Source organism: Lutzomyia longipalpis, chromosome 3, assembly GCF_024334085.1.
Source record: "Lutzomyia longipalpis isolate SR_M1_2022 chromosome 3, ASM2433408v1".
Lineage (NCBI taxonomy): Eukaryota > Metazoa > Arthropoda > Insecta > Diptera > Psychodidae > Lutzomyia > Lutzomyia longipalpis.
In genome coordinates, this window is record NC_074709.1 from 13,653,294 (window position 1) to 13,673,316 (window position 20,023).

The 20,023-nt window shown below is 37.6% G+C and overlaps 6 protein-coding genes across 6 annotated transcripts in view; 3 read left to right on the forward strand and 3 right to left on the reverse strand.

Moving 5' to 3' along the window:
* LOC129793173 (uncharacterized) overlaps positions 1–20,023 on the forward strand; it is a 1,136,769-nt gene that overhangs the window by 548,505 nt on the left and 568,241 nt on the right. The gene's annotated exons all lie outside the window — the stretch shown is intronic.
* On the forward strand, positions 11–1,825 carry LOC129793208 (ras-related GTP-binding protein C). The gene is made up of 3 exons (XM_055833026.1): positions 11–147; positions 281–1,080; positions 1,322–1,825. The coding sequence occupies exons 1-3, from the start codon at positions 145–147 to the stop codon at positions 1,656–1,658; spliced, it is 1,140 nt and encodes a 379-aa protein (XP_055689001.1). The 5' UTR covers positions 11–144; the 3' UTR covers positions 1,659–1,825.
* On the forward strand, positions 2,396–3,769 carry LOC129793204 (prostaglandin E synthase 2). The gene has a single exon (XM_055833022.1). It carries the CDS (start codon positions 2,472–2,474, stop codon positions 3,645–3,647), a length of 1,176 nt encoding a protein of 391 aa, XP_055688997.1. The 5' UTR covers positions 2,396–2,471; the 3' UTR covers positions 3,648–3,769.
* Positions 4,096–5,026, reverse strand: LOC129793234 (proteasome subunit beta type-1). Its single transcript, XM_055833061.1, has 2 exons — positions 4,836–5,026; positions 4,096–4,764 (listed from the first exon to the last, which is right to left on the reverse strand). The coding sequence occupies exons 1-2, from the start codon at positions 4,913–4,915 to the stop codon at positions 4,152–4,154; spliced, it is 693 nt and encodes a 230-aa protein (XP_055689036.1). The 5' UTR covers positions 4,916–5,026; the 3' UTR covers positions 4,096–4,151.
* LOC129793183 (pH-sensitive chloride channel 2) lies at positions 5,464–15,932 on the reverse strand. The gene is made up of 7 exons (XM_055832980.1): positions 15,829–15,932; positions 15,019–15,723; positions 7,440–7,523; positions 6,819–7,249; positions 6,582–6,740; positions 6,004–6,503; positions 5,464–5,927 (listed from the first exon to the last, which is right to left on the reverse strand). The coding sequence occupies exons 2-7, from the start codon at positions 15,327–15,329 to the stop codon at positions 5,649–5,651; spliced, it is 1,764 nt and encodes a 587-aa protein (XP_055688955.1). The 5' UTR covers positions 15,330–15,723; positions 15,829–15,932; the 3' UTR covers positions 5,464–5,648.
* LOC129791513 (uncharacterized) lies at positions 17,863–19,811 on the reverse strand. Its single transcript, XM_055829670.1, has 3 exons — positions 19,805–19,811; positions 18,435–18,640; positions 17,863–18,365 (listed from the first exon to the last, which is right to left on the reverse strand). Exons 1-3 carry the CDS (start codon positions 19,809–19,811, stop codon positions 18,060–18,062), a joined length of 519 nt encoding a protein of 172 aa, XP_055685645.1. The 3' UTR covers positions 17,863–18,059.

The window sequence follows — 20,023 nt, forward strand, 5'->3', positions numbered from 1 at the left end:
GAATTTTGACAGTTGTGCAGAAGAAAAATAAAGAGATAAGAAAAACGAGAAAAACGCTTTATATTTTCTTCAAAATTAGTTAATTCCTCCCAAATACGTCGCAGTTGGACGCTGAATTTATCATCACAGAAAGTGCTGCGCAGAATGGTAAGAAGAAATTGTGCAAAAGTATAGAATTAATGAGAAAATGAAAGATAAAGAATGAACGAATGGAACTTTGTTGTATGCTCGATTTATTGTGATTTTATTATTATTTTGAATGTTTTTTGTGTGTTTCCAGAACTATCAGGAGGTGGAGGAGCGCTACCCCACGTACGGGGATGACTTTGAGGGAGAACCTGGGGTGGGGACGCAAGATCAGAAACCACGAATACTTCTAATGGGGCTCCGACGTTCCGGGAAGAGTTCCATCCAGAAGGTTGTCTTTCACAAAATGTCCCCCAATGAGACCCTCTTTCTCGAATCAACGAATAAAATTGTCAAGGATGACATAAACAACAGTAGCTTTGTGCAATTCCAAATCTGGGACTTTCCCGGGCAGATTGACTTCTTCGAACCAACCTTCGATTCAGACATGATCTTCGGTGGTTGTGGCGCTCTCGTCTTCGTGATCGACGCCCAGGATGAGTACCTGGAGGCGCTCACGAAACTCAACCAGACAGTCACGAAGGCGTACAAAGTGAATCCGCGAATTAAATTTGAAGTCTTCATTCACAAAGTTGACGGGGTGAGTGATGACTTCAAGATGGAATCACAGCGGGACATCCATCAGCGTGCCACGGACGATTTGGCGGATGCTGGCTTGGATCAGATCCACCTCAGCTTCCACCTCACCTCAATCTATGACCACTCAATTTTCGAGGCATTCAGCAAAGTTGTGCAGAAGCTCATTCCGCAGTTGCCGACACTTGAGAATCTCCTCAATATTCTCATCTCCAATTCGGGCATTGAGAAGGCTTTCTTATTTGACGTTGTGTCAAAGATTTACATTGCCACAGATGCCTCTCCTGTTGACATGCAGAGTTATGAGCTATGCTGCGATATGATTGACGTGGTCATTGATCTTTCCTGCATCTACGGGTGAGTCTTTTCTCTTATTTATTTTTCCTTGTGCATGAATTTCTATGTTGGCAAAACTTGTCAGAGTTTGTTGAATAGAATATTACTAATATAGATTTTTTTCCTAATACAATAAAAGCCACTGATATTGTAATCAATCGAAAGTTTTCATTTTTTACGTCTTCTGTGTCTAATAATTTATTTCTTTTAATTTTTCTTAATAAAATTAATAAAAAAAAATGATTTTTTATCTCTTTTATAGCCTCCAGGGTAGCACTGACATTGCCGCCTTCGACAATCAGAGTTCTAGTTTAATAAAATTGAACAACAGCACGATCCTCTACCTGCGAGAGGTGAATAAATTCCTTGCGCTCGTCTGCATCCTGCGTGAGGATAACTTCAGCCGACAGGGTGTCATCGACTACAACTTCCTGTGCTTCCGTGAGGCCATCGAGAGGGTGTTTGAGCTACGGCTGAAGCAGCAAAAGAGTCAATGTTTGCAACATGACGATGACTTCCTCGATGGGGCCATGGTGGCCAATGGGAGGACACAAATGAATGCCTCCGATGGGGAATCAGTTGATGTTATTGTCACATAAAATACGCCATGCTCCCATTCCCACCTTAATGTTTTTAATCGTCGCTATTAAAATTGCGCGGGAGATTTGCTCTTTTGTTGAAAAATTAATTATATTAAAAAAAAAAAGAATAATTGTATGAAGAAATAATTTTAGAACGGAAGTTTATTAAATGTTTTTCCTCTAAATCATGGATTTTTATCACTTTAACACCAATTTTCGTCCAATTTGCGTGTTTATTTGCTCTTCATTACCCGTGGTGGTTGTTGGTTGTGGAAGATGAGGATCCTATTGAATTGCTTGGGATTACTTTTGCTTTTCTTGAGGATTCTAGCTCAAGATCAGCCGTAAGAATGTTTTCTCAAAGATCTCAGTTGAAAATTTCATTAAATTTGGTTTTTTCGAAGGTTTGTCTTTGACGATGGAAGTGCTGGACAAAATCCTAATCAGCAAGATTCTTCAGGTGGTTTTGCCGCTCCGGCTTCAATATCAGGCTTTGCAGGTTTCTCAGGAGCACAAGGAGATCCCAATTCTGACCTTCCAGATGATGTAGCTCTGTAAGATTAGATCAATTGTACATTATTTTATTTTTTTTTGTCTTTACTTTAGGATCCAAATAAAGAATTAAAGTACAAAAATGTTTTATTTTTAATAAAATTTTAGAGAAAAAAATCTTTTCACATAAAATTCGTTAATTCAAAAACAGAAAACAATTTAAATTCCCATCACAGCGACAATTAAAGTGTTTCCGCGGTGTACGTGCGATTTTTGTTGTTTTGAAGGAGATAAATAATTTCCTGCGCGGATTTTCCTGGAAATTGCACCAAGGACTCAATGGCCAGCAACAGATTCACCGTGCTGGGACGCAACTTGATACGCTACAGCAGTCAGGGCGTGCTGCCACGACCGATCTTTGGGAATTTTTCACGTTTTAGCAGCACGTCGGCAAAGAAATCTCCTGGAACACTCAAACTCACCCTGAAGGGACTCGGATTGGGTCTTGTTCTGGGAACTGGCTATGCTGGGTACACCTTCGTGACGGAGTCTAAACCCAAGGCGCACCTTGTGAATGAGAAGGAGGAACTCTTCTTCCTGGACACCTTCCCAAATGTCAAGATTACACGGAAGATTGTCAATCCTGCGGATAAAAGTGGGCTGAAGATTACCCTGTTCCAGTATCAAACGTGCCCCTTTTGCTGCAAAGTTCGCGCCTTTATGGATCACAGTGGGCTTTCGTATGACATTGTGGAGGTGGATGCTGTCCTGCGGCAGGATATCAAGTGGTCACCAACAAAGAAAGTCCCCACGATGCTCATTAAGACACCAGATGGGAAGTACCTGCAGCTTACGGATTCAAGTATGATCATCTCGGCGCTGGCAAGTTTCCTTCGGGACAAGGAGCAAAATATCACGGAACTGGCTTCCTTTTATCCGAGTATTAGCTACCACGATGAAAAGGGGAAGAAAAAGTCGGATATTATGAATAAATACTTCCTCATGTTCAAGGACGGAACACCAAGATCGATCTCAAAGGAAGAACTCGAGGAGGAACGCAAATGGCGCACGTGGGCAGACAACCATCTGGTACATTTAATCTCCCCCAATGTCTATCGCACCAAGGAGGAAGCTCTGGAGACTTTTGAGTGGTTCTCCGATGTGGGAGAGTGGTCTGAGCACTTCCCAGCGTGGGAGAGGAACCTCATGGTGTACGTGGGAGCTGCTGCCATGTGGGCCATTAGTAAGCGCCTCAAGAAGCGTCATGAGTTGTCTGATGATGTTCGGGGGCACATATACGATGCTCTGGATCGATGGGTGGGTGCTGTGGAGAAGAAGAAGACCCCCTTTCTGGGTGGGAAGAAGCCAAATCTGGCGGATTTAGCTGTATTTGGTGTCCTCAGCAGCATGGAAGGATGCAGAGCCTTCACGGATTGCCTGGACAATACACAAATAGCTGGATGGTTCTATGCTGTCAAGGAGCAAATAATGCGGAACCGCGGGACGGTGGCCTAGGACGAAGGCCAACCACAGCCAACAATCAGAACTCCTTCATTCTATAGTAGAGAATCCCTCCAGCTTCATCACAAATGGCTAATGTTACGCTGTTCAGGTAATAAAAGAAATTTATTAGCTTATTTTTATTTATTTTTTCTGTCGAATACTCACGTTTTCTCCTCGTCCGGAAGAACATTCTTCTGAACTTGCGAGACTTCCGCTAAATTAACTTTGTCCCCAAAAATGCAAGGAATTATGACATTCAGAATGCCGGATGTGGATTTTTTAGCTCCAACATAAATCCCTGAATCATGTTGTATGTTCTCAATTATCAGTGTTGGATTGTTTGTACGTAAATCTTCAGAAATTCTCTCAAGTAGAGCTTCTCTTGCCTCTCTGTTTGACATTTTTGTGAGGTTATGTTCAGCAGCAACAACAAAAAGAAAATGTTTCCGGAATAGCAAAATTATTGATACCAAAAGCATTTTATTAGAGAAAGAAAATCATCTCTGGGAATACATTTTAATCCCTTCTGAGTTCAAATCGCTTCTCCTCGATGCCATTCTGCGTGATGACATGCACAATAATCCCATCTCCTGTGTAAATATCCCTCTCAGCTGCTGAGATGAAGGTATCCCGCGTTAGGGCAATTGCCTTTTCCACAGTCATCTTCCTATCGCCCACATTTTCCATATTCTTCAGTCCAACCTGATTGTCCAGCACTGGTACGAGAAGAGATCCCGCTGAGCCACCGGCTTTGTAGTCAGACTCCTCACAATTCCCAATGGGATCATAGCTGAATACCCTGCCCTTGCCATTGACATCGAGTCCCGCCACAATGGTGGACGTGTAGTAGGGGAAGAAGCGCTTGTTGTACATCGTAATGGAGATCATCTGGGCAATGGCATTCGTGGACATGGTACGCTGATGCTGATGCTTATACATCTGCATCTTCGCATTGATGAGACTCGTCAGAGCTTGAATGTCGCACCAACATCCTCCAGCAGACAACACGCACGAATCCGTCAACTTGAAGAGTTTCGCCTGATTCCGGGAGTGAATGGTGTACCCGGAACTGAGACGCGTATCCGCTCCAATGACGGCAAAATCATCTCCGGCAATGGCAACAACACTCCTACGGGAGAGATTTTATGCTGAGCAATGGTACATAACCTCCAAAATCGCATTTCAAAGAGATTTACTCACCCTCCATTGGATTCATATGGATAGAAATCCCTCTTGATGGCTCCGGGGACTTCGTATTCTGGGAAATCAGCCAAACTCATTGTTTCTAAGCAGGGAAATGCGAAAATGCAATGAATTTCTCAGGACCGAATGACAAAACAACTTCTCACAAAAATAACCCGGCTGACCAACTGCTTTGTTTTCTATTCTTAGTTGGTATTCCAACCAAATTGATTTGTTTTCGGTACTAAAATGATTTTTTTTTGTATTTTGGGGAAGGAATTGAAAATCTCGGAAAATCTTATGAAAAATAAATTCCTAGAAATTCTAATGTAATTAATAAATGATATTAAGCACCAAAAATCCTCAAAAACAATAGATAAAAGGTGGATTTGAATCAATTTCTCCGAAGATTTATCCCGCAAAATAAAATTCAAAAAATAGAACTTTTAACGGTCACTTTTGGGATCAAAAATTAAAGAATCTTCAATATGGATGAAAAATAAATATTGTGCAGTAAAAGCTGCGACTAATCCCCTCTCAAATGGCTTCCTTGGAAATAATCTGACTCACACCTGTGCTCAAGAAACAGCAAAGAAGCCTTAGAAGACAAATAAAACGTGATGCGATAAGGCAAAAGATAGAGATCTTAGGCAATAGGTTTTATTTAACATTTGGATTTGCAGTATAAATAGCATAAGTAAAAGAGATAATAATGACTAAGAAATCTTTGTTACAAAGGTTTTTCTTCTTTTTTTTTCAAGAGATAAAAAGTCTAAAAAGATAATGCGAAGAATGGGGATGCACGCGGTGAGTCCGGATGCTTTGGAGGACTCAGAGGCAGTACACGAAACTCCAATAGAAGATATTGAAGACGATAAATGCGCATGGGAAGAGAAATCTTGATCTTCGATCGATCCACATTGAGATCTCCTGGGGCGTCATTGTGGTCCATCCGGTATTTTGGGGTTGTCCTGGTGGGGTGGCATTGTTCCCCTGGAGTGTGGACGTGGAATCTGGCTCCACATTTATCACTGTCCCATTCTCCTGTGTGAGATCATCGCAACTCTGTGTCGTGATCACGGGGAGGGTGTTCTTGTTATTCGAGAAACTCTGCAGGAAAAAAAAGTTAAATTAATTGAGGATAATTATCAGGAGGATAGGAAGCGGCTTTCGCCAGGCAACTCACGTGAACTGTGAGATAGTTATTGTAGGATGGTGCAGCTGTTGTGATGCTCTGTGCATCCAAGCTGGAGCAGGAATGAGATTTCTGGAGATTCCCACCAATTTCCTTGCGCGTGGGGCGAGGAGTTAGGGTGGATTTGAGGATGTACTTGCTGTTGACCTTCTTGAGCTCCACATTCTTCTTCCTGCGCCAAATTGTGTTGACAAAGGCAAATTCCACGAGGGAACCAAAGATGAAACCCGTGCACGCGAGGAACCACACCTCGGATGCCTTGATGTAGCTCACCTTGGGCAATGTCTTGCCCTGGGCCGAGGCGAGTGTGATGAAGGTCAACATGGTGCTGGTGCCGAGCATGATGCGCGGTGCCGATTGATCTGCCTGCAGCCAGAATGATACCCACGATATGGCTACGATCATCATTGAGGGGATGAAGTAGTCCATCAAATAGAAGCCCATCTCACGTGCCAGGTGGATTGTGAACGTCAGGGAGCTGTAGTTTCCAGCTATTTTTTTTAAAAGAAGAATTCAAAATCAAACGTTTTTTTATCAGGAAGAAAATCTTTAGGGCTGAGGAAACTCACCAAAAGCACCGTGTCGGAGATCACTAAGATCAGCATTAATCATCGTTTCATTGGTCCACATATTGAGCAGAACGTATTCAGTGAGATGAAGCTCTGGCGCCAGTGTAACTGGAGATTTCTGCTCCCAATGCAGCACCAATTCCGATGTATTGTACATCCCTGGAGGGGAAAAATGTAACAGAGATTCAGGAGAATATCCTGCAGAAAAAAAGGAGGAAGGCTTGAAGGAAAACTTACAGCTTTCAAGGACAGTTTGGCAGTGCTGCTCATCAAAGGGGAACTTCTGCAAATTCATCCAGCAGTACAGCTGTGCCTGAATCCTCGTGGACACAATCACCGTCCCATCTGGGGAGATTGATGTGAGAATATCCTTCTCAGCTGTACCCAAAATACTTGAGGATCGCTCATTGGCCAGGAAGACATGCGGTACCCACAGGGATTGCCTCAGTGAAGCCTCCCCCATGATTGATTCACGACGATTGGGGGCAACTTCCCGGAACACCAGACGTGGATCAACGTAGCGCAGCTGCAGAAGTGCATGGATTTTGAATTGCAAATCGTGCGCTTCGAGATTCTGTATGAAATAGATGTAAGCACGTGCGTAGACATCCACGGGCAGTCGGGTATTGTTCTCGCCATAGTGAACGGGTCTCTCGAGGCGATCATACCTGCCGAAGAAGCCAAAAAAAACTCACGTGAGATGCAGAAAAAAATCTATTTGTGAAAAGATCACCAAGAAGCACGTGATGCTCGCGATCTTGAGGCTCAAAAAGCATCGGCAGTGAGAGTGTTAGAGACGGAAATTATTACATCACACCTGGCCACACACCGTTGTATACAACAACAAGTTAAACTCACCGGCATCCATGAGTCAGCGTCTTGAGGAGTTGCGTCTGCGACAATTCATCCGCATTCTCCAGAGAAGGACAATCAGGCTCAGAGCTGATGGAGGAGAAGAAAAAGAAGAAGAAAAAGTTATTTTCTTGCACATCTGGTGGGTCAATGGCACATCAAGAGGTCATTCTGGGCCTTCCCCGCAAAGATCAACAACAAGGTACGTTGAAGACATTTTTCTGCGCCTACGAGAGGCACATAAAAATATTTTTTCGCGCACGGACGCGATCTTGAATACATCGTTGGACTAATATTGCGGAAAATAGCATTAAATATTTGAACAAAAGTAGTAAAAAAAAATTATTCTTGACTTCAGGGAATGTTTGATAAGCTGAGAGAATATTTTGCATGTTAGAAGGACAATTTTTAAATGAAATTTGGAAACTTTTTGGTCATGTAAAATGCATACATAGTATGCACGATCGAAATAAAGGGCCAAGTTCAAAAAAATCAATGAAAAAAGCTTTTAAAAAAAGAACGTGATTGAGGTAATTGATGTATAATTTTGAGGTGAATTGATCGAATTTTTAAATGAACTTTTGCAATAAATTGAATTCAGAGACGTGACGGTTTTGCAGAATTTTTTATTTCTAAAAATAAGTCTTGAATTTACTGATAAAGGAAAAGACGCCAAAATGGCGGACTTTAACGTATTCCCAATGATCTTGTTTCGTGGGCTAATTACAAATCTTTTAGAAGAGGATTATAACTAGAACAAATTTATCTTCTGATTGAGGATAATTAACATTTTAAATATTTATGAACAATTCGTTACTGAACGCTCAAATTAAAAATCAATTTAATCCATGGAGGATCGATGATTCTAACCTTAAAATTTTGCCCTTAAATTTTCCCTCAAAAAGAAAATGTTTTTCCAAGTTTTCTTTCAACAAACTTGAAGTAATTAAAACTCCCTAAACACACGTAAAAATTATAGTGAAATGTTAAGTAGATTTTAATTCTCAGGCAATTTAGAAAAACATCGATTTGGCCACGATGGCCAGCAAAATCCTCCAACGGATAAAAAAGTTCAAAAGGAATTTATTCATTTTAATGCTCTCAGCAAGGTGCACAACGTGCACATGCACAACAACACAGATAAAATACTATATTTCCGTTTGATATTAAGAGATTTTTTTATGGAATGATAAAGTAAAACTTAAAAATGAATGGAAAATTGAGCGAAATGGACATAAACCACGCCTATAATTTTAAAAAGTGAATTATGTTATTTTTTTTGTAAAAAAGCTCATGTGTCAGACGACGAATATCTGGATTTTTTGTAAAAACTGATAAGAAATTTAATTATTTTATTTTCATCTCCATAAGTTCCTTTATAATCATTTTGAGATAGTTTATTCGGGAATGTCTGTGCAGCTTATGCTTCTTTGCTTCAATTTTTTTCTTAACAAGTAAAATGAAGAAAATTTGCGGTCATTTCTCACGCAAGGACCTCACTTTGTGATAAAAAAAAACCACATAATATTACTTCATCGCGATCTACAATGCTGCTGTGGTGACATTGATTCCAGTTCGAGGTGTAAGTATATTTTTATTTATTTTCTGCATTTTTTTAAACTCATTGTAATTGCTTCACAGACGCTTTGAAAGGTACAATGTAGCGCCCCGTGAGAAATTCGGGGAGGGCCCTCTTCGGTAATTTCTTTTGATGAAAAAAAAATTAACAAACAAGAATTTAAAAATAAAACCGATAAAATTAAAATTTTCCACACAAATGATTGCTCGGATTGGTGTTTGAGTCATGCGTTTGGAGAAGTGGTGTGCGCGTCCTCAAGATCAACGTAATTTCTTTCACTTTTTGCCCGCATTCTAACGTGCTATGGCTTGATATTGGCTGTGCGATCACATGATCACCCCGCCAATTGATCACCCGTAACCGGAAGGAATTAAATTCAATGTGGTGGACGTCTCTTTGGAGACGTATTGGTTCATTTTCCAATTAATTTCTTCACCTCATTGAACCACTGCGACTAGCTGTGAACTGTAAACATTGCCAATTACACCTCACGGCGTCATTTAATCAACAACAATATTTAAAAAGTATGCAAAATGATCGTTTTGTCGTTGAGATCAACATCCATGCGTTACTCTATCTCTCAGCTGTGCCCACAGCACGAGCGTCTCTTGGAGACAAATTTATTCAATTTTTAAAATTTTATTATTTAAACGACATGAGACAACAGACTGTATAAATTTTTATTTTTAGACTCATTCTTTTTTTTTATTTAATGTATCAACTTTTTTTGCTTTTATTAAGAAAAAAAGAAACGAGACAAATATTTAATCGAGCATACGCAGAAAGAACAAGAATTGCGAAAAAGCTTACAAAGAAAACAGGCTTCAGCTGGGCTTCTCCTCTGACTTACACAAAACTTCATGTTTGGATGGGATTTTACGCAGAAAAGCCGGCTGTATTAAAATAAATATTGGCGCAGTAGGGAGAAAAATCCGATCAAATTCAATTTCCTCGCTTGAATGGCAGGGAAAAACGCCATTAAGTAAAAAACTGCGCGTGTTTGGAACTTCTGTGATAGAATATAATTTGTTTGAGGAAATGTTTGAATTTTCCACAAGAGAGGTGCAATACGACGGTATGTATGATGAAGATCAACGCGAAAGATCACTCAATCGTGAGATGAGTCACTTTTGTGTTCTCCTCTCAACCGCAATCAGATGGAGCTTGAAGGAAAGCTTTTATCACCAGATTTATTATATAGAGACGGCAAGCATTATGAGCTCACAGACTTATCAGTTAATTTTATCACGTGTAATTTGTAATGCTTAACAAATTATCGTGAAAACTTTAATATTTTTTTCAACTTCATGGCAAGGCTGTAAAATTAATTGAAAGTCAAGATTTTTCTTTCACCGACACTCAACTAAATGCTGAAAAAAGGATGCAGTAATAACTGAAACTATGTGTGGAAATTTATGAGATAAAAAAATTATGTTCCTTGTTCAACTCCCACGCGAATCCGCGAGAAAATTGAAAGAAAAGGAAAAGAATAATTCAAAAACTTTCAAAGGGGTACGGGAAATGTTTTGCTATGATGGAATTATCCTGGATTTGCCTATGACGTTCAGAATTCTTCTTTGTTTATTCTATCGCTACTATCTGATTTTATAAAACATAGAATTGCGTTTTGTAGATTGCAATAATTGCAACAGAAATGTACCTGCAAAGCCACAAAAACAAGTCAAAGAAAAGTGATGAAAAATCCAAGAAAAATCGGATTTTCCCTCATCACATCATCATTAGTTTGTATTACGATGCTTGTTATCTTCTTTCAATCAAAGATCGAACTGAAAATGATTTTATTTAGGGGAACCTGGGGTAATTCGGTGAATGTTTGGGAGATAATTTTTCCTGAGTTTCGTGGAAATATTTGAGATTTCCCGGCCTATAACTTTGTCTCAGACGATTTTTCTCTATCTTAACGGGAAAATGCTTTTTCAGGCCATTTTCCATACCCTTCACATTTGCCTGTTCCAAAAATCCTGGGGTAAAACGGTTAATTGTGTTTTATGTTCGCTAATCTTAATTTAATGAAATTATTTTAGCTAGGCACTGTAATATCTATTGAAATAGAGAGATTTATGTAACAATTAAAACTTTTTTTTTAATAAAAAAAATACAGAAAATTAAAAAAACGGTTAATTTAAGAAATTGCCTTTTTTATTTTTTTAGTTTATCAAAATTGGTAATACTGCATGATCAAACATCTTAAATTGTATATAATAGTTATAATAATTAAGGGAATTTTTTTTCTCAAATATTTTAAAAGTTATTTTGAAAAATCACCAAATTCACCATTTTGCCCCAAGGGGTTTTACTATCAGTATTCTACAGGAAAACTCGGAAATTTTTTTCGGAAAATTCAGATTAGATTAGTGTTTAGCAATACTTACTCTATCTAAAAATGCATTTGGATCAAAAATATTTCAGAGAATTTCGCCAAAACTGAATTTGTAGTTGAGTGGTCAGAGTAACTTTAAGGTTCGAAAAAATTGTTTTTCAAATGAAAGCCAAAATATTGAATCAATTATTATGAAACTTTCTAGGCTTAGGCAGGGGTATAAAGTGCAACTACTGACAAAATTAGACAGATTAGCTCTCGCTACTTCTTGAGTTATTAATTTTTATTTATTTATTTTTTTTTCAAATTCACCATTTTACCCCAGTTACCCCTACTTGCTGCTATGATCTTAACATTTCCATTTTTAATCGGGAAAGTTTAATTTAAAGTTTATTTTGCTTAACAAATTATGTTACTGTTCAAATTAATCATAAAATGACTATCTAAAATCCACAAAAAACTATTTCTTTTCATAAAAACCAAAAAGATTCTGTGAAATGGAAAGATTAAATCATCAATTAGGCACATCTAAAGCATTTGCATTAAATATCTGTAAAATTTTTGGATTTTTGGAGCAATTTAGCATTAAAAATAATTTCTTTTATCACTAAATAATTTTCCCAAAAGAATCATAATTTTTATGTTTTTGATTTTTAATAATTTTCAAGAGCTATTTCTGGAATTTTTTTTTTTTTGCATAAAGAGCTTCCAAAAATGAAAGAGACTCTTAAATGAAACAACTCACGTATTATGGGGACTCCATCAATAACTCACTTCCAGCAACCCTCACCGAGATCTCCGCGTGGTGTGAATAATGCATTCGTTTTCGATGCATTTTTCACTGCTTTTTTTTCTGCAGCAGCAATAATCGCGCTGTGAGCATTGAGACACAATTTGTGTTCTCCAATTTTTTCTAATTAGCTTCACTCACGGGCAATTAATATTGCAATCGCAACCATTGCGCACACGATAAGCGTCCTCCTGCTTGAGATGCACGCGGGAATTTCATTACCACCATAGCGCGTGACCCCTGCAGGTCCGCGGGTCCCATTTTCCACCTCTGAGAATTCCCTCCCTCATGCTGGAGTTTTTGTGGAAGGAAAAGTTCAATATTTAAGGTTTCGCGCAAGTAGGGGAGGACGGGGTAATTTGGCCACTTTGGCGGTTTTTGGGATATATCAAGCAAGTTTGGTAGTATGAAGAAAACCAAATAGCCCTATTTTGTAGGAAATTTTCCGGCCTACAACTTCCCCATATAACACTTTTCTCTATCTCGATAAGAAATGGGTGAATTTTCCATTTTCTTGGACCCTTAGCTTAGTGTCCAAATTACCCCGAGCACGGGTAATTTGGACACTTTGGCGCACAAATTATTAAACATGAAAATTTTTGGACAATAAAAAAATTTTATTTTTTCGATTATTTTATTGGTAGATAGGATATTTATCTAAGATTCGTTTCCAGTAATTTGCCAGATAAAAATATTTAACAGAGCCTCAAACTTTAACATTTTCTGAACCATAAACGGGCAAAGTCTAAAAAAGGCCATTTTTCAAATTATCGTAAATTTCTTTTTTTAGATAAAATTTTTTATCCTTCTTTGCTTATAATCTGTAAGAAAACATTAAAAGGCACAACCACAATAAATATCTTAAATGTGCGTCGGAAAATGTGCCGGAAAAACTCAAGTGGCCAAATTACCCCACTCCAATTTTCCGGATAAAACCATTTCCACAGGAAAATCTGTTTGTGATATCGGAAAATGGATGTCACTATCGTGTTTATGAGGGATCAATGACCCTTTATGGCTTAAAAGTTAATTTTTAAGTGTTAAAAATTTTTCGAAAATGACGAATTTCCAAAATGCCAAAAGCACTTGAAAAAGTGAAAAAATGATTTTTCTTAAACAAAAGAAAATCCAATGATCGGACTTTCCCCAAACTTGGTACGATTGAATATTTCTCTGGGGAGTATAAACTGTAGAGAAATGGATTTTCTAGCATTTACCATACTTGAGATATTGCCATAAATGACTTTGCCAAAGTGGCCAAATTACCCCGTCTTCCCCTATTTGTTGCACGTTTTGGTTTTATTTGTCATGACGATTCGTCCTCAAAAATGTTCTCAATTTAATCGCATATTATTAACTAATTTATTTTTCTATTTGTGTGCTGTTATGAATTCTAATTTAGTCTTATCGAATAGTACACCCCCACTTTAGAGAGAAAAAAATTAAAAGAAACTACAAAACAGGTGGAAAATCACAAAGCATAGGTACATATAAGAAATTGTTGGGGAACTTGGGGAAGAACATGTACGTCGGTGTTCAAGTATAAAAGAAAAAAATGTAAATGCTTTAATCTCACTTCTCCGTACGAAGCAATATTAAATAAAATTGCCATTTAATTGAGGTGATATGTCGCGAATGCAGATTAAAAGTTATGATGGAATATCTGCCACGATGCATTTAAACTATTTAACAATGTTGTGAGGTCTGAGCCACACGCTGGGGATCGATTGTGATTTATTAAAATCCATTTAAACATAAAACAAGATTTTGTAAGATTATACATGCATTTTATATTGAAAGAAAAAAAACTTAAAATGCAATTAAAGAAATATTTTATCAAATGGAAAATTTTCAGAGCTATTTCCATGAATTTCTTTGATTGCTTTTGAGTGCATAAAAACCTTAAAGAATTTTTAATTTGACAAAATTATAAATAATTTGGCTAAAGGAAGAGTTTTAGATAACTTTTTTTACTCGAAATTTAAAGAAAAATGATTTAGAATTTATTTTTATAGAAGATTTTAGAGTAAAATTTTGCGAAAACTCCAAAAGGAAAAATCTTGAACATACACTACCCTCAAAAATTTTCCGAGCAAGGCAAAATGGAGTATTTTTAAAGGCAAAAACTTGTGATGAATTTATTTTAATAGTTAGAGAACAAGAATGGTTTGTACAAATCGGTCAATCACACAGCCTTAGATATACTTAAAAATATAGTCATTCCCTATATTGTTACACTAAAATGGCTACCACGACCGAGCCGCTTGACCGATTTTCAAAAATTTACCAGATTTAGAAAGGGAATAAAATTACCTTTTCAACGATAGTCTATTTGTCAAAATCAGTGCACTGGAGGCCGAGATGTAAGAGGTCAAAGTGAAAATCTGTGAAATTTTGAAAAAAGTACTTATCTTCCGCCTAAGTTTGCCAAAATGGCTGCCAAGAAATAACGGGTTGACTGATTTTCAAAAATTTACCAGTTTTGGAAAGATGAGAAATGTACCTTTCCAAAACAGATAAATTTTTGAAAATCGGTTCACCACAGTCAGAGATATAGTCACCTGAAATTTGCCTTTAAAAATACCCTTTTTTAGCCTTTCCCGGAAACTTTTTGAGAGTAGTGTTCTTTCTGAATGCTATTCCTATTACTTTTACTATTACGACATTTTGCAGATAATTACTTCTTTCTTAAGGTACTAGAGGTGCTAAACTTTTAAAGAAAAATAAGGGAGACGATGTTAACCCTTTCGCGTCTAGCACATTTACATAAAAACACTGAAAAGAAACTTTCTCAACCATTCTAAACTTTTCAAAATTTATCCAAGAAACCAAAAATTTTCTTGTTAAGGATTCGCTTTCCACATATGAGACTCACCTGATAACAATGGGTCCCCTTTTCTTCGGGGGATTGTGCATTTGAGCAATATTTGCATTCACGGTGGCCGGCGGGATGAGGAGCTCCTGATCATTAACTGCGGGCGTTGTGGTGGGTGGCGGCGGCGGTGGAGCTGGAGATGTTGCCCGAAATTCCTCCACAAGCTCCGACAGGCTACTATTGATGATATCCGCAGCTGTTGCATTGCGCTCACTGATCTCATGGAGGAGATTCACATCAATCTCACCGCAATCACACAGAAGTACACACAATGCCACCACGAGGAGCCCAACCAGGGCAATCCTTTCCATTGCACGTACACAAAGGAAATCCTCAAGGATTATTTCTTAAATATCTTCTATCTTAATGATCTTTTTTTTGGGGGAAATTTGGAAGAGGAACAAAAAGAAAAGTTTTGCGCACCACGATCTCACCACGTCGGAGGGACTCTGATAACTAAGAGCAATCCACGAGGTGTCTCAAAACATATTGACTGCGATCTCGCATTGGGGATTTCCTTCGTACAGCAGCCCACACATTGATCCCACCACACCACGGCGGTTGATCGCGAAAATCGCGCGCGCGATCGCATTTGGAACCGAAGCTGCGACACCACCATGAGGCTCACAGGTAACTCACAGTCACAGGTGTGTGGTGCGCGCACGGCTGCCTTATTTGCCCACCTATTGTCGCGCAGAAGAAAGTCTATAAAGTAATACAAAACTGATAAGCGCACACACATATTTGCATTTCGTGCCAAAAGGCAAACAAACCCGCGTTCGACACAAAAATACAATTTAAATTTATTACCAATTTGCAAATAATGAGAAAATGCCTCAATTCTCATTAACTTCTCCCATTACGTAGCTCCTTGTTTTTCCTCCCCCGCACACTCCCTTCCTTCCTCTTTTTACTGATCAGTGAGTGAAGCGAAAACTGATCATCCACCTTCGCGTCCAATTGAGCAAATAGCACGAAGATGCGATTAGTTATTTGATGAGTTGGTGTTAACAAGCTGATTCTTCTCACAGAAGATTCCGTAGAATTTTCTTCAAGAAATCCTTTTGAAGAAGAAATTGAAGAAAATTTTGGAGATTTTTTTTAAATGATTTTTAGCGGGAATTAGAAGACAGATTTTCCGCAAAAACACAAGCTTGTGGCTATAGTGAGGTCAGCTTTTGCGAATAAAAGTCAAGGGCGGTGGAGTTATTGCAATGAACCATATGCCAACAATGGGATCGTGCAGATTGGAAAGTTTAGGCTGAAAATTCAGCAAAAGTCACGCAATTTTTCTTGCGTAAGATGTTTACAAAAAAAAAAGAACTACCGCCAAAAAAATGTAATAAGGAAGGTATTATCATTGTCTTAAGAATGTCATTAAATTGATAACTTCAAGGGAAAATTTTAATATTTATAATATTTTATATAGGTGAACAATATTATAAAATTAAAAATTCCAATCAGTCTGTAATTCTTCTCTCTATTGCAATCTCTTGATTACTTTGTAAGCAAAACAATGTAGTACAGAGATAACAACATAGTGCAACCATTAATAAAAATAAATTTAATATCCGCCTTTGAATCGGAAAGGAAAATGGAAAATATAAAAAAACAAAGATGATTTAACCAATAAAAGAGATAAATCAACAATGTCTCTTGATTTTCATTTTTATCTTCATACAAATCCGTGAGTGTAAAAAATTGATTGTCATGCAGAATAATTTGATTTTTATGGGTGTTATGGATCACTTGGCTATTTCAACTTATTCAATTTTCATATTACTCCACAGTTTCTATATAAATATTCATTTATCATTGTAAAAGAATTTTATTCGTTTTTGTTTGCGGAAAAGTCATCAAAGCACTTGAAATTCCACAAGAAGACAAACAACGTGCATTTCTGAAAAATTATTCTTTAGTTTAGAAGAAGATAATAATTAAATGAGATGAGAGATAAAATTAGAAGAAAAATCATCCACGTGGTGGAGGAAAGTTAAGAAAAATATTCTTCCGCAGTAAAATGTAGATAAGGTTGCAATTTGCAAAATTACTCACTTTGTTTGGACTTTTTGTGGTTTTTGAGTGCTCCTTCAGTGTTTGTGACTTCACTGATGAAATGGATGGTGGATTGTCAATAAAACTTATCGGTCTCTCTATGAGAAGAAAAGCTTTCTCATCACATATACTTTATGTCTTTTTTTAGAATTGACTCAAAGTTATAGATTATTTTTCATACAATTACCTACATTTTGAGAGCTTTTATGTTGCTAAAGAAAGCAATAAAAAGTTTTTTTTTAATTTAATTTATAAAAAATGTTTTTTTATCTCATTCTCGAGATTATTAGCAGTTCAAAAATATATTTAAGATCAAATATTTACGATTCATCGAGAAAGAATAATTGTACGTACAAATCCTGTGTAGAACTTAATCTAAGAAAATTCTAAAAGTTCTTTAAGCACAAAAAGCATATTTTTTCTTTAATAAAATTATAACTGAATGAAAGCACCTTTTTCATCTTGAAACTCTACTAAAACAATAATTGGTATGTCTGGCGTAGTATGATAATTTATATTGGGAGAAAACGATCTCCTTCCGGTGAGCGCCAGTAAGAAAAGAATTTTACTGAGAAAATCCCAATTCCGTGCTCAGAGCTTTCGATGCACTCTGCATCATCCTCAGTGAGCTGGGGGAGTTTTATTAAAGAAAATAAAATTAATTTTCCCTTCCATGGGTACAAAATGCCACTCAAGAAAAACTTACTCAATTGGAGGAATTAAAAACTAAATTAAGCAAGGGCACAAATTAACATTTTGAGGGGTGGCGGGTGGATGAAGTCCTGAGAATTACAATAAAAGAGATAACAAAAAAGAAAAACAAGGAATTTAACTAAGAAAATTACCAAGAAAAATCTAGCATAAAACTACTCGTCAACAACAAAAAGTAAAAAACGTTAAGGAGAAGAAAGAAAATTTCTCAAAAAACCAGTTGCCCAAATTTAAATCTAAATCCACCCAAACTGAAAAAACGAATAGGCATGTGGTCACTTTAAAAGTCCGGCATACGTAGTCGACAATCCCCGAACGTCGGAACGGAAATTGACAGCCTCTGGGCACTGTTTAATATGCAGCATCTCCAGCAGCAATCTCCGAGAGTAAATCCTCTCGGTGTCCAGAATCCGGGTGGCGTCAAAATCAAAGGAGTGGCCCGTATCAGCAGCATGGGCACTAAGTGCCGATTTTTCCCTCGCAGTAGGAGGCGCCGAATCCCTCGCATGTTGGGAAATCCGATTCTTGAGGAGCTGTTTACTTTGTCCGATGTATTTGGCCGGACAGTCCCGGCACGGGATCTGGTAAACGACGGAAGATCTCAACTTCATTGGTAAGGGATCCTTAACTGGAGTGAAGAATCTTCTCACCTTGGAAACCGGCCTAAAGGCAATCTTCAATCCCGTGGTGCCGGAAATTTTCTTCCGTAGCTTGTCCGAGACTCCCGGAACGTATGAAAGGGAGAAATATCCCTTCTCCTCATCCACGGGTGACGCAACCGCACGATTGGCGGCTCCCAACAGTTTGGATTCTGGACACCGAGAGGATTTACTCTCGGAGATTGCTGCTGGAGATGCTGCATATTAAACAGTGCCCAGAGGCTGTCAATTTCCGTTCCGACGTTCGGGGATTGTCGACTACGTATGCCGGACTTTTAAAGTGACCACATGCCTATTCGTTTTTTCAGTTTGGGTGGATTTAGATTTAAATTTGGGCAACTGGTTTTTTGAGAAATTTTCTTTCTTCTCCTTAACGTTTTTTACATTTGTTGTTGACGAGTAGTTTTATGCTAGATTTTTCTTGGTAATTTTCTTAGTTAAATTCCTTGTTTTTCTTTTTTGTTATCTCTTTTATTGTAATTCTCAGGACTTCATCCACCCGCCACCCCTCAAAATGTTAATTTGTGCCCTTGCTTAATTTAGTTTTTAATTCCTCCAATTGAGTAAGTTTTTCTTGAGTGGCATTTTGTACCCATGGAAGGGAAAATTAATTTTATTTTCTTTAATAAAACTCCCCCAGCTCACTGAGGATGATGCAGAGTGCATCGAAAGCTCTGAGCACGGAATTGGGATTTTCTCAGTAAAATTCTTTTCTTACTGGCGCTCACCGGAAGGAGATCGTTTTCTCCCAATATAAATTCTCTACTAAAACGTTTGTTAGTCCTGATCTTTTCCTGAATCCTTAAATATAACTTTTCTTTCTCATCAACTCAGATATGTCCATGAATTTCTTTTACGAAGTCTGACTTCAAAAATGCCTAAATAATCGACCCCTAATTCTGCTAAAAAAAAAGATTTTTCAAACAGATCTTTTAAAATTAATGGAAGATATTTTTTTTTGAAAAATTTTATAATTGACAAATTGTAAGATGTGAAAAGATTTTTATCAGAATCTACTCCTTCTTTTGTAAAATTTCAAGAACTTTGATTAAAAAGTAAATCCTTTTAGATTATTTTTAATTCTTCTGTATAATCTTGGTTAATCTCCTTTCGTTGAAATAACAAATTTTTCGCTTCTTAAAAAAAATAATTTTCTTGCTGAAAATCCACCTTATAAATCTAAAGCTTCGAAGGAAAAACTTCTTTTATCAAAACCTAACCTTCCTCAAAAAAATTTCGTGCTGTCTCAAATTTTAATTCGCCCCAAATGATATCATTTTCAGTGGCACCGTTGTGCTTTTGTTGTTACTTCTAATTTAATTTTGTAGGTATGAATTGTTGGAAAGAAAACTGAGACTTACCCGACATAATGATGAAAAAATGGGTTACAACAATTTCAGCTTTTTCATCCGATTGTGCAATTTTCACGTGAATCTTCCTCTGTGGGATTTTGTAGCACACAAATACGGCAGCATCTTGACTAAATATTGACGTTCTTTTCCCCTCCTAATGTAGCTTTTATTTTACACAAGTTTACCTCCGTGCGCGACGCTGTGTTGACTCTCACAAAAAGGCTTTTC

What these genes read in the sequence shown, in the direction of transcription:
- LOC129793208 (XM_055833026.1), top strand. An exon ending in GATCTTTCCTGCATCTACGG is followed by an intron (nt 1,081 to 1,321) that starts GTGAGTCTTTTC and finishes TCTCTTTTATAG; the next exon opens with CCTCCAGGGTAGCACTGACA.
- LOC129793204 (XM_055833022.1), top strand. Translation starts at nt 2,472, where the DNA reads ATGGCCAGCAACAGATTCACCGTGCTGGGACGCAACTTGATACGCTAC.
- LOC129793234 (XM_055833061.1), bottom strand. Translation starts at nt 4,915, where the DNA reads ATGAGTTTGGCTGATTTCCCAGAATACGAAGTCCCCGGAGCCATCAAG. An exon ending in CCATATGAATCCAATGGAGG is followed by an intron (nt 4,765 to 4,835) that starts GTGAGTAAATCT and finishes TCTCTCCCGTAG; the next exon opens with GAGTGTTGTTGCCATTGCCG.
- LOC129793183 (XM_055832980.1), bottom strand. Translation starts at nt 15,329, where the DNA reads ATGGAAAGGATTGCCCTGGTTGGGCTCCTCGTGGTGGCATTGTGTGTA. An exon ending in AGGGGACCCATTGTTATCAG is followed by an intron (nt 7,524 to 15,018) that starts GTGAGTCTCATA and finishes CTCCTCCATCAG; the next exon opens with CTCTGAGCCTGATTGTCCTT. An exon ending in CCAAACTGTCCTTGAAAGCT is followed by an intron (nt 6,741 to 6,818) that starts GTAAGTTTTCCT and finishes TTTCCCCTCCAG; the next exon opens with GGATGTACAATACATCGGAA.
- LOC129791513 (XM_055829670.1), bottom strand. An exon ending in CCTTTAGGCCGGTTTCCAAG is followed by an intron (nt 18,366 to 18,434) that starts GTGAGAAGATTC and finishes GTCGTTTACCAG; the next exon opens with ATCCCGTGCCGGGACTGTCC.